Here is a 12,508-nt window from a genome sequence, read left to right on the forward strand (position 1 = left end):
TCTTTCCAGGGAGGCAACGGGTGGGTGCGATATTGTCACTTAAGTTGCCACCTCTGCATAAGAGGTCTCTGATCAGAAAGCAGTTTCTTTGTTGAACCCAGCCAGCCTTGGCTCTCGGGTTGGGAAATATGGTCACGATATCCATGGAGAGCTCTTGAGGTGGAGACGGGGCGTTAAGTCTTTCTCAGCAGTCTGAGGTGGCCAGAGTCTGAAGCAGGCAGCCTTTGTGGAGCGAGGGGAGCAGGTGGGCCCAGCCTGAGCGGGGCCTCTGCACAGCCAGCTTTCCCCATACCCGTCTCCAGCCAGGGCACCCACAGGCCCTTTCTCTCCCAGGATGAAGCCTGCTGGGAGCGTGAATGACATGGCCCTGGATGCCTTCGACTTGGACCGGATGAAGCAGGTGAGCGTGCCCTGTGCCCTTCCCTCAGAGGCTGAGGGCAGCCAGCAGGCAGGGGACCGTCTCTGACCAGCACAGCCAGGCAAGCCCTGGGGGCCCACACGTAGCTGCCAAAAGGCCAGTCAGGGAGCAGCCACGGCAGAAAGTGGGTGCACAAGCCCGTCCTTCGTCCCCAGCCCCTGCCATCACCAGAACTAGGACGTCCCTCAACCTTTCTGGGCATCTCCCTCAGGCCTGCCTCTGGGGCTTTCTGCCCCGAGGCAGCCCTTAGTTTCAGTGGCGTCTACCTGAGGGAGGTGGCAGCAGGATTTTCCCAGGCCTCCCATGCCGTCCCCGCTCAGCGTGGGAAGGGGGCCACGAGGAGACAAGGGTGACAGATGCAACTCTGGAGAGGCCCAGGAGGCCCCGAGCCCTTTGGACATGGCCCAGCCCAGGCCGGCTTTTCCATCTCCACTGCCTGTCCCTTCACCTGGACACTCCTCTCCCAACAGGAGATCCTAGAGGAGGTGGTGAGAGAGCTCCACAAGGTGAAGGACGAGATCATCGACGGTGAGTGCAGCCCCGCGGGGGAGGGCGGTACCCAGGTGGGGCTGCAGGACAAGGGTCCCTGTCACCCAGGCTGGGGGCCTCCAGTTTTGAGCTGGAGCCCATACTGCACTGGGCCCTGTGAGATTTCATTCTTCTTACAGTCTCTAGTTGAGGAAACAGGCTCAGGAAAGCTAAGTGGCTTGCCTAAGAATTTGTAGCTCCCTGGTAGCATGAGACCCGAATCTGACCTTCCACATCCCCAGCACCTTCCTGGAAGACCCACGTGGGAAGAGCATGGAGGGGAGACCCCAGCATCGTTCCAGAGCCAGGTCTGGAGGAGCCACCTGAGCTTCTGTCATTCCACCCCCTGGCGGTTCATATTGCCTTCTTGATACTGCCACCTCCAGTGACTGGTGTTGGGGTTCTGAGGGGACCACTCTGCCTTCCTGGGGGTACAGGGAGACCAAGGACTACAGAAGCACCTTCCAGGCCTGAGCTTGTTCACAGCCTGCCTGGCCCTGGGCTGGGGAACAGGCGGGGAGCAGCCTCTGGCTCCAGAGCAGGGTGGGTCTCAGTGCATCACATCCGTCCTTCCGGTTTCCACCAGAGCCTTTGAGTGCTCTGGCTCAGATCTGCAGCCAGAGGAAAAGGGGGAGTCTGGGCAGGGCAGACTCAGTGTAGGGACAGAGCTGTGCAGCACAGCCAGTGCCAGCTCCCCACCTACCTCCCCAACCAGGGAGATAAAGGCTGACCACCTGGGTGTGTAGCTGGGTCTGGCCCCCAGGGCATCACAGTGACCTGGGCAAAGGGTCCCACAAGCGCACAGGGGTGGAGGCTGATGGCAGAGGGAAGAGGCAGGTGAGAGCCCAAAGACCCAGGCCTCCTCCCCCAGCCGGCCCACCCTTGTTTGAGCAGAGGGCACTCAGTTCCTGTTTGTCCAGTTCCCCCAAAGGCCTGGGCTGGGGAGATAAGGAGTTAACAAATGAGGGGAATGAGGCAGCCTGGGCGATAGGCAGGCACCCAGCCAACTGGTCACACCGCCTTACTGCTGGGTGCCGTCCGGCCCCAGGCATAGCTGGGTCAGAAACCCAGGGCCTACCACAGCCAGTCCACCTGCTGTGGGTACAGCCCCAGGTAGAACCCACCCTGGCTGAGAGCCCGGCGGGAGGCATGGGCCATGCCAGGGGCTCTGAGAAGCAGCTCCCATCCCCCAGCCCCCACCACCCACCACCTTCTCCTGGCTGTTGGCTCTTGGCCCAACAAGGTCCATCCAGGGAGAGGCCTGAGTTGACATAAAGGAGGGGGAGTCTGGGAGAGAACGGATACCAGAGGAAGGAAGGAAAGGCCCAAATTTGGGAGGCCGGGGGTTGGAGCACTAGCTTGGGGTGGTGAGGAAGCCAGGGGGAGGTAAGAAGACAAGAGAGGACCCTGCCTCTCCTGAGGAGTGAGCAGAGCCAGGGCAGTCCCTGGGGTCCAGGGCCAAGATTTCCTGCTGACCCCTGCAGGAGCTGGGAGGGCAGAGCCTCAGCCTCTACTATGTTGGGGGAAGGGCTCCCGGGCCCCCGGCACCTGGACACCCATCTGTCCAGAGCCTCCAAAGACCCTGCGTCCCCACACAGAGCAGCTCCTCACACCAGGGTTCCGGTGCCCAGCACTCCTCAGCAGCAATGAGGCCACAGGCAGGGCATCGGCCTCTGTCCCCACACCAGGTCCTCCCCTAATAGGGCAGTGGCAGCAGGGGCTGCCACAGAAGGAATGGCAGATGAGACCCAAAGCCTTTGGTCATCACCCCAGAGATCTACGCCAAAGCCTGGGTGGGGCTCCCAGGAGATGGAGCAGGGGCACATACCAGGCAGGTTCACACCAGGGGTGCGGGGCCCTGATGAGGAGCCGGGCTGCACTGGTCATGGCTGCACCTGAGTCGCCGCCACCTGTCCCGCAGCCATCAGGCAGGAGCTGAGTGGGATCAGCACCACGTAAGGGGCCGGCCTCGCTGCGCTGATTCGTCGAGCCCATCCGGTGACAGAGGACAGCCAGGAGCCCAGCCAGCCCCAGACTCCAGTGCACCAGAGCACGCACAGGAGCCTGGGCGCACTGCTGTGAAACGTCCTGACCTGTGATCACACATTACAGTGAGGAAACCAACAACTCCTGGGTTTTTTAGATTCTGCCTGAACAGAACACCAGGTCTGCTCGTCTTTTCTGTGTTTTATATTTGCTTATTTAAGGTACATTTCTTTGGGTTTCTAGAGAGACGCCCCTAAGTCACCTGCTTCATTAGACAGTTTCCAGGTTTTCTCCCAGGTGACGCTGTTAGCGCCTCAGCTGGCAGTGACAGCCGGCCCGGCGTGGCGCCACCACGCACCGCAGCGCTGTCCAGGCACAGCTCCGTCCCCAGCGCTCATGGTGTTGAAACTGTCATGCACCACGGTGTCTGTGTCCACACAGTAATAAACCGTTCACTGTCCGCACTCTCTGGCTCAGGCCCTCGCATTGGTCCATCACGCTGCGGGCTGGGGATGCCCCTTTTCAGAGGAGGGCCCGGGACCACGGTGACCAGGAGTCGTAGGAGCAAGATGGCGGTCTTCGACAGGAAGCTGGGCTCAGAACATTCCCAAGCCCCGGGAGGGTGGGGTGGTATCCTGGGGCTGGGCTTCAGGTCCTGCCTGTAGGGAACTCCCTACGGGATCCTCAGGAAGGAAGATGGTCCTTAAGTGCAGCCCACACCCCCGAACCTCACAGGACTCCGCGTGCATTCTGACGGGCAGGGCCCCGTGAGCGTCCTGTTCAGAGGAGGGATGGACTTGGGGCTTAGCAGGCACCAGGCAAACAAAAGGCAGCTTTGCCTTCTCCTCAGCCCCACAAAGTTTCCTGGGAGGACCACCTGGCCTGCAATGGGCTGTCCCAGGCCCCTGCCCTGAGGCAACAGCCAGAGACAGAGGCTCTGACCCTCAGCTTCAAGGAACCAGGGCCACCAACAAGCAGGCCTTGAGATCCTGTGACCATTCATGACCCCAGTTCTCCCACATAACCTCCCGCAGCCACAGAGCAGTGTGCCCAGCAGCCCCTGAGGGCCATGGCAGGGGAGGGAGCGGCACTGCCTGCTGGGACCCAGTGGCTGATCTCAAGGGCCGGCTCCTAGCACACTGCACGTCCTTGGGCTTCCCGGCAGCCCTAGCAACAGGAATATGACGGCTCTGCCCCTTAGGAGGCTCTGCTCTCTGAGTGGCTTCGCCTAGGTCTGGTGGCACTTTTAACCCAGGGCCTGCAGACCACAGCTCAGAGCTGCTCTCTCCTGCTTCCCTGCCGCCCCCACTCCCCCCCAGGCCAGGAGTCGTGTAGAATGCCCAGGAGAGCTCTAAGGACTGTCTTCGGAGCCATGCTCCAACCCTGGGCCCGGCCTTCAGTTTGTGGGTGAGGCCTGGACATGCCCCTTTGCGCTGTCTGCAGAAAAGTGTGCTGGACGAGGTGCCCCCTCAGGCACAGCAGGAGGAGCGGGTGCTCTGGGTTCCCCTCAGCCTGTGGGCGGGCCTGTGTGCACAGGGAGGGGCTGCCCGGCTCAAAGTCCTGGTGCCAGGGCCAGCAGCACTTCCTTTGCAGAACAAGTCCTGGGCTCAGGCCTCTTCCCTGCGCCACTCAGCAGGCTGCCCACTCAGGGACATGGGAGGCCGGCACTGTGCGGGGCCACTCCCAGGTATCGGGGGAGACCTGCATCTCCCAGGCCAGCAGGGACAGCCCCCGGCACCCCACTCATGGAGAGGCCTTCAAACCCTGACTGTAGCCTCAGTCTCCATTCCTAAGTCCTGGAGACTGAGGCCACCTTCCCCAAGGTGGTGGTGGGAGCTGCATCCACTGCTGGATTGCAGTGGGCCCACTCCACCCCTCTCTGGCAGGGAGGGCCTCGCTCAGGCACCCCTCCTGCTGCCTGCCCACCTCTGGGACATCAGGACCCACCCCACCCCAACCCAGCCCTGCCCTCCAGGAGAAGACAACCTCCTAGGTCCCAGCTGCACCCTCAGCCCTTCTGTAGAAAGGACCGACACATGTCCCACGTCACACAGGCTCCCAGGACGCTGCCCGGCCCACATCCCTCTGAGCTGTGGCTCACCAGGACAGTCACCTGCCCGGCCAGCCCCCGGCCTTGGGTGCCAGATCTGGGCAGAGGTCCTCCAGCCCCTCCTCCGAGCTGGTGTCGGGGACAGACCCTCTCTGGGTTCAGGGACGCTCCCTGCCGCGGGAGGGCATACGGAGAGCAGGTGGTGAGCAGGCCCAAGGGGTGGGGGTGAGGCAGGTGGTGTGGGCTCAGGGGGATGGGGGAGCCAGCCTCTGTATGGCTCAGCCAGGCAAGGGAGCAGTGGGATCCCCAGGCCCCTAAGAGGGATTTGGGGCCACACAGATGACCAAAGTGAGCTTTCTGCTGTCCACACCTCAGTGTGTGTGCACACCACAGTGGCAGGCCCTCAGGGAGCACTGCCAGCAGCAGCCACCGTCCCACAAAGAGCCAGGAGTGCACAGCAGGACCTGGGCCTGGCCTGGAGGAAGTGGCACTCAGGCCTCAAGCTCCACCCATCGGGGCGGCCCAGCGCCCCATTCCCTGGGGCCAGGCTAAAGCCCAGACCACCCCCTCAGAAGCACAATCCATGGGCTGTGAAACAAACGCCGGGTTTAATATAGGGCACAGGCACCCCAGAGAAGTCAGCTCCGTGGGAACCGTGGGCTCAGAGCACCCAGGTCATGGTGGGGCAGGGCCAGGCCTCACCCGGGGAGGCCCAGAAAGGGAGGGCCACACTCAAGGTCCAGGGCAAGTCCACGTGCAGACGCAGCCCTGCAGCCCACACTGCTGTCGCCAGGTGTGGCTGCGCGGGACACTCCTCGGGGACAAGGACAGCAGTCCAGAGCACAGGAAGGAAATGCAGCTTCTCAGTGCTGGGGTGCGAGGCCGAGGGGCCGGTGGGGGAAAATGGCCGCCACCAGGAGGCAGCCCGGGCTCACAGGCCGTCCTTTGCCAGCCTGTACACCCGCTTCACCCTGGCATAGGGCCCCAGGGAGTCCTCAAACACAAAATCCCAGAGCACCTTCACCCAGGAGTGGTGCTGCGGCAGGTGGTCGTAGTACTCAGGCGCGATCTTCCGCACCTGTAGAGAGGAAGGCGGGGCTCAGGGGCTGGTTCTCCTCGGGGCCGCACCCGCGAGCACACACGCAGACACCTGAGCACACACAGCGGGCATGCATACGCATATTCATGTACAAACGTTTTTGCGCACGTACACACGGGTGTACATAATGCACACACACCGTCGCCTTTGGGGTGCCCATGTCCAGCTTGGCCAAACACAAGGCCACCCCTCTGGTCCTCCCTGCCACCCACCACTTCCTGGGTGCCCAGAAGGCTGGTGCTGGCTGCTGGAGGGCCTGGTGGCCTGAGCTGCGCCCAGGATGCTGTGGCAGAGGCACCCACGGGCTCAGCTCAGAGCACCTGCCCCAAGTGGTAGTTGCAGAATTCATTGCACCACTCCACTCAGCCCCGCCTTCTGACCAAGCAGACCCCACTGCTGGGGTGGTGGGCCCTCGGGGGGTTCTCCCGCAGCGCCTGCGCAGTGCTGAGTGCCCGCCTGAGTCCTGCCAGACCACAGTGTCACACCCATGCATCTCAGCCCTGTGACCCGCCAACCTCGGCCTCGGCCAGCCTCACTGCTTGTGACGTTCCAAGGGCCTCTTGAGCACCTGCTGTCCCCTCCAGCCTTTGCTCTACACAGACACCCCCACCCACTTCCTCCAAGAAGTGCTCCCAGCTTCAGCGCCCGCAACTGCGCCACCACCACGCCGCCCCACTGCTCAACAGCATGCAGCCTTGGCCCAGCTCCCATCACAGGGATGCCCTTCCTGCCCCCTCTTCGCCCTGTCACCTCCTAAGGATGCTCTCAGGACGCAGGGAGCCTGGCCGCAAAACCAGGACAGCGGGGCCAGCACCAGGCACCTAGAACCTCTCACTTTGCCCAGGAGAGGCAAAGGCTCGTGGCCCACAGCAGGCACTCTCGCCAACTTGGGTCTGGATTCTTGCTCTGCCACCTCCTGAGGCAGGCACCTCTCCCCTCCGCCCCGTCACCCCCTGAGGCGGGCACCTCTCCCCTCCGCCCCGTCACCTCCTGAGGCGGGCACCTCTCCCCTCCGCCCCGTCACCTCCTGAGGCGGGCACCTCTCCCCTCCGTCCCATCACCTCCTGAGGCGGGCATTTCTGCCCTCCGCCCCGTCACCTCCTGAGGCGGGCACGTCTCCCCTCTGCCCCGTCACCTCCTGAGGCGGGCACGTCTCCCCCTGTGCCTCTGCCTTCTTCTCTATACAACAGGGATAATGGATGAGGAGGCAGCTGCCTCCTGGGCTGTGGTGAGGTTCAAGTGAGATGGTCCCTGGTGCAGGGCGCCGCCTTGGTACTGCCAGCCGGAATGGAGGGCACAGGCCATGGCCCAGGCTTGGAATTTGGTCTGAGGGATTCCAGAGTCACACAGGCCAGGGTGCACACACACGCATACAGGGATGTGTGCACAAACACCTGCACAACCAGGTAAGCGCTCACACATAACCACACGCAGATGCGTGTGCACACGCCCAGGCACACATGCAAATACCTGCGCACGTGGGCAGGCACCCACACATAATCCCAGGGCAAACATGCTCACACACAAGACAACGTGCACACCCCGGTGCACACAGAGGCGTGCGCTCAGGTGCTCGAACACCTCCCCAGTGCCACCTCCTCCCGCCCTCTTTGCCACAGGTAACTCCAGCTCTTTCCAGGCAGCCAGAGGCTACCAAGGCGCAGGCTGGCAGTGGCTGAGGGACGGCTTCTCCTCCCCCTTCCCCTTCCTCCTTTCTCATTCAGGAATTCTCCAGCTCCCAGTCTCCTAAGGTAGAGGTGCCCATACCTGGGGCTTCCGCTCCCCATCAGCTCTGCCCAAGCCCCTTGAGCTGCGAAGGGCAAGGCCCACCCTGTTCTCTCTGTCCCCTGGAGGGTCACAGGGCGATGACAAGGAATGAGCAGGGAAAGAGACTGCAGATGGGAAGGATGGTGCTTCCTGTGCAGTGTTGCTAATGCCGCTCCTCTTCAAGGAAGACACCCCGTCAGTATCATGGCGGCCTCAAGCAGCCTGGACTGTGAAATGCCTCTCAGACCCCACCTCCCTGAATTTGCTTCAGCCTCCAGCAGAGGACTCGCCTGTGTTGTGTGGCCTTTCCTCCTGCCCTGGGGACAAGTGCGAGTGGCCATGCCATGACCAGCACAAGAAGAGGGAGGCTGCTAGGCACGGCCCAAGGCCCTTCCCGGGCCCCCACCTCCTCCGATGGCTGCGCAGCCCTGCCCCGCCGCAGCCCTGCCACCCCAGCCACATACCAGCGGCAGGCTGTAGCCCGGGATGCTGGGGAAGTCGTGGTGCTCCACGTGGTAGCCCACATTGAAGGTGATCCAGTTGAGGGGCCCGTAATAGGAGTAGGTCTCGTGGCCCTTGAGGAACATGTAGTGCTCGGCCACGAAGTGGCCCGAGATGGGGTGCAGGCCCAGGCCCAGGAAGGAGCTGGCCAGCAGGTAGACCACGGGCTTGAGCCCCCAGAGGGCAAAGATGGCCACGTCGGCCGCCAGCTGCACCAGCGTGTTGAGCACCTCCATGCGGGTCACAGCCTTGGGGTGGACGCAGAGCGGCCGCAGTGAGTAGAAGAAGGGCTGCAGCACCAGCCAGAGCAGCTTGCGGGCGGGTGTGCAGAAGAACCAGCCCTCCAGACGCGTGGGCACGTCCACGTCCAGCCCATCGCCGCCCAGGTAGCGGTGGTGGTCCACGTGGTACTTCTTGAAGGAGGCGGCGTAGGGCACACCCACGGGCAGATTGGCAAACACGGCCAGCCAGCGGTTGCGCGCCGCACAGCCCGTGCCAAAGGCCGCGTTGTGCGAGATGTCGTGGATGGCCAGCGTCAGCGAGTGGTTCACGCAGCCTCCAAAGGCGTAGGCCCAGAACAGCAGCCAGCGCCAGGCCAGCCCGCGCACCAGCCAGCAGGCCAGCAGCTGCACCAGCACCAGCGCCAGCACCGCCCACTTGAGGCGCGGGTCCGGCCGCATCAGGGCCTTGATGGCCGGGTACTTGGCTGCAAGGAAGACAGGGAGGTGTGAGGCCCTGCTCAGTGGGGCTGCACCCCGCCCTCCTCCGCTCCCACTGCAGTGGCCGAGGGGTGAGAAGGTGGGAGTGGCCAGCAAACCTCGCTGGTCCCTTTACCCCTGCACACAGGCCCTGTCCCTCGAGGGCCCGCTGGCCCCCACCCTAGCCGAGCCTTATCCCACCAGACTCAGAGGGCGGGACTCCAGCAGGGGCACCTGCGGCCCACGCTGGCAGATGGGCCCTGCTGCTCCCCGAGCCAGGACTCATCCCAGCTTGTTCCCACCCAGCAGGTCTGGGCCAGCGGGGACGATTCAGAGGCTGTGCCTCGGTGCTGTCTGTGTACTCAAGCACGGGGGGGGCCTCAGCCAGGAGGTGGGGGCCCAGCGCCCGCAGCAAAGTGGTCCCAGGCAGGGAAGCAATGTCTTCTGTCAGGCAGGGCAAGGAGGACCTGCTGGCAGCTCCCACTCAGGAAGGCTCTGGCCCAGGCGCAGGGCCAAGGAAGTCGCATGCAAAGTGCCCTTTGTGTGTCTGGATGTAGGCTGAGACTGCAGGTCCCAAGGCACCACTGCCCACTGCCTCCCTCTTACCCAGGGACGCCCCTGCCCGCCGGGCAGTAGCCAACCCACCTGGGGGCTGGCCAGCTCCAGCCCCACTCCCACCCCAACCCCCCCATCCCCCATTCTACAGGCAACCATCCACTGCTTCCCCTTGGAAGGAGACCAAACCTTGGGGCAAGAGGGAGGGGCAGACCACACCTGTGCCAGGTGAGCCACAAGCAGGCAGCTCTGGGGTGGCCAGCCCAGGCCTCCAGCTCTTGGGTGCAGGGAAGCATCAGTCACTCCTGCACCCCTCAGAGGCGAGAGCCATGACAGAGCCTGGCAGCCCTGACCTTGGAGAATGGGCCTCACTTTCCCCATCTGCTGAACAGAGATACTAAGTTCTGCCTGTGGGGTGCACCCTCAGGGTCCCTCCCCGTGCCCTGTGCAGCCCACTTTCAGGGAGCCCCGTGCCCTTCCCGCTTTCCTCAGCACCTCCTAGGACTCAGCTGCCCCTCCAAGCCCCAGCCTTCCCTCAGGGGCTCCACTGTGGACCACCGGAGAGAGGAGAAACCTGCACACAGAAGGACAGCAGCGCCCACCCCGCCAGCCCCTCACCCGGCCCCAGCTATGGGCTGCTCCTGTCTCCCATAGGTGTGCTGGGGCCTCCAGAGCCACTGGGACCCCAGAAACAGCCACTGGGCTGGCCCATCCAACAGGCATGCCCCTAAGTCCCCTCTGAGTGGACTCTGGGCTGTTTCCAGTGTGGCGCATCTGGCAAGAGGCCTAGTGCAGGCAGGTCCCAACAAACCTCAGGGGCCCAACCCCAGCCATCACCTGGCCAATAGCAGGGGCCCCACCAGCCTGCATCTTCCCATCTGGGAAATGGGGACACCATTCCTCTATGCCCGTCAGGCTGTGGAGAGGCCAGCACGATAGTCTGAGCCCTGGGGGTGCCAGCGCTCAATAGGCACAAGCTGGTACTATTGTCATTAAAGGAAGTGCTCTGATCGAAGAGTAAAAGCTGGTCTTGGGGCGATGGCCTGGCCCTGGCTTGTTTCAACAAGAGCAGGCCCGAAGCTTGCAGGCTTGGGAGCTGGAAGTAACTGAAAACTGAGCAGTGCACGAGGCAGCTGAGCACAGGCAGTGCAGGGTGCGACTCAAGGAGGGAACAGATGCAGGGAGCCCCAGGTCACCTCACCTGCCTGCAGGCACCTGCTGGACTGCAGCACGTGGCTGAGGGACCCCCAAGGAGCTGAATGAGCAGAGAATGGCACTCAGGGAGCCCGAGACACCCACACTGCGGGTACAGGGGGCTCCTGCCAAAGGCCTGAGGCCCAGAGAAGCTTTGCTAGAGCAGGAGCCCCATGACAGTTCTGAAAACAGCAGCTGCTAGAGCTTTGCACCCAAGGAGTTCCAGAGGTGGCACAGGCTGGGAGTCCCAACCCACTGGGCAGAAAGGCCTCACTGAACACCCCAGCCTCCAGTGGGCCCCCAGAAGCCCTGTCTTAGGAGTGGGTCTACTTTGCACCCACCCAAGGTCAGCTGACTGACTCCTTGCCAGGAGAAAACAACCCACGCTTTTTGCAAAGATTGCAAAGATCTACCATCTTCAGCTGCAGAGCACCCAGGTCCCTGCGGGAGTGGGAGTGGGGACATGCCAGGAACACTTGGGACCACGCCATGCAGACTGGATGTGCAGGAGTGGGTCGTGGCTGAGGTCACCCTGGGTGCGGTCAGGACGGAGTCGTAACTGAAGCCAGGGCTTGGAGGTGGTCAGCTGCCAGGGGTCACAGAGGTTCAGGGGCAAGAAGAGAGAGCAGGTGTCCCTGGACTTAGCCAGGTCATGGCGTCTCAGCAGGAGCCGTTCCGGCACAGCCCGAGGCAAGGCGAGGGTGAGATGAGGTAGCGAGGGTGGGTCCGCCCAGGGCATGGGGCAGGGAGGGCGACAGGAAGGCACCAGAGGACGGCAGGACGGGAAGGAGATGCCAGGGTGGGCATCATGGAGAAGGCAAGGGGCACTGGAGCTGGGTTCCAGGGGGACTCAGGAACTCCTCGAGAGCTATGGAGCGTTATTTCTGGGTGTCTGTCAAGGTGTTTCCAGACTGGCAGAGGGTAAGTGGACTGAGTGAGGAAGGCCCGCCCACAATGTGGGCCAGCACCATCCAATCAGCTAGGGCCCCGATAGAACAAAAAGGCAAAAGCAAGGGTCTCCCTCCTGTCTTTCCCTCCCTCTCTCCTCCCATCCCTCTCTCCATCTCCCACCGCTTCCCTCTCTTGGAGCTGCAACACACGCTTCTCTAGTCCTTGGATATCAAAACTCCAGCCTTTGGACTCCAGGAACTACACCAGCACCCTCCACCCGCTTTCAGGCCTTCAGTATCATACTGAGGGTTCCACCATCGAGTTCCCTGGTTCTGAGGCCCTCAGACTCAGACTGAACCATGCTACCCCTACTGCCACCCCTGGGTCTCCAGCTTGCAGACAGTCTGTCATGGGACTTTACAGCCTCCATAATCACATGAGCCAATTCCCCTAATAAATCCCCTCTTTGGATGGATGGATGGATGGATGGATGGATGAATGGAAGGAAAGAAGGAAGGGAGGGAGGGAGGGAAAGGAAGGAAGGAAGATAGATAGATCGATAGATCAATTGAGCCAAGCATGGTGGCTTACACTGTAATCCCAGCAATTTGGGAGGCTGAGGCAGGAGGTTTCCTTGAGCCCAGAAGGTCAGGATCAGCCTGGGCAATATAGCAAGGCCTTATTATGCAAAAAGTTTAAAAATCAGCCAGGTGTGGTGGTGTGGGCCTGTGGTCCCAGCTACTTGGGAGGCTGAGGTGGGAAGATCACTTGAGCCCAGGAGTTCGGGGCTACAGTGAGCCGCAATTGCACCACTGCACTCC

General features: G+C 62.5%; 2 protein-coding genes across 10 annotated transcripts in view; one reads left to right on the forward strand and one right to left on the reverse strand.

The window, feature by feature from the left end:
• Positions 1 to 3,396, forward strand: part of EVL (Enah/Vasp-like) — a 172,980-nt gene extending 169,584 nt beyond the window's left edge. For 4 of the 8 annotated variants that reach the window (XM_054448209.2, XM_054448210.2, XM_054448207.2 and 1 more), the window contains 4 exons: positions 334 to 400; positions 889 to 946; positions 1,189 to 1,254; positions 2,868 to 3,396. In XM_054448209.2, coding sequence (XP_054304184.1) covers positions 334 to 400; positions 889 to 946; positions 1,189 to 1,254; positions 2,868 to 2,905 — 229 coding nt within the window. In that variant the 3' untranslated portion in view covers positions 2,906 to 3,396. The remainder of the gene's footprint in view (positions 1 to 333; positions 401 to 888; positions 947 to 1,188; positions 1,255 to 2,867) is intronic. The other 4 variants (XM_054448214.2, XM_054448215.2, XM_054448212.2 and 1 more) reach the window with 1 other exon arrangement.
• Positions 3,397 to 4,871: 1,475 nt separating this feature from the next.
• Positions 4,872 to 12,508, reverse strand: part of DEGS2 (delta 4-desaturase, sphingolipid 2) — a 31,828-nt gene continuing 24,191 nt past the window's right edge. Inside the window, exons 2-3 of one of the 2 annotated variants that reach the window (XM_054448217.2) lie at positions 8,313 to 9,055; positions 4,872 to 6,060 (exon numbers count right to left, since the gene is read on the reverse strand). In XM_054448217.2, the coding sequence (XP_054304192.1) occupies positions 5,914 to 6,060; positions 8,313 to 9,055 (890 nt within the window). In that variant the 3' untranslated portion in view covers positions 4,872 to 5,913. The remainder of the gene's footprint in view (positions 6,061 to 8,312; positions 9,056 to 12,508) is intronic. The other variant, XM_063652069.1, reaches the window with a different exon arrangement.

The sequence above is a fragment of the Pongo pygmaeus genome, chromosome 15, assembly GCF_028885625.2.
Source record: "Pongo pygmaeus isolate AG05252 chromosome 15, NHGRI_mPonPyg2-v2.0_pri, whole genome shotgun sequence".
Lineage (NCBI taxonomy): Eukaryota > Metazoa > Chordata > Mammalia > Primates > Hominidae > Pongo > Pongo pygmaeus.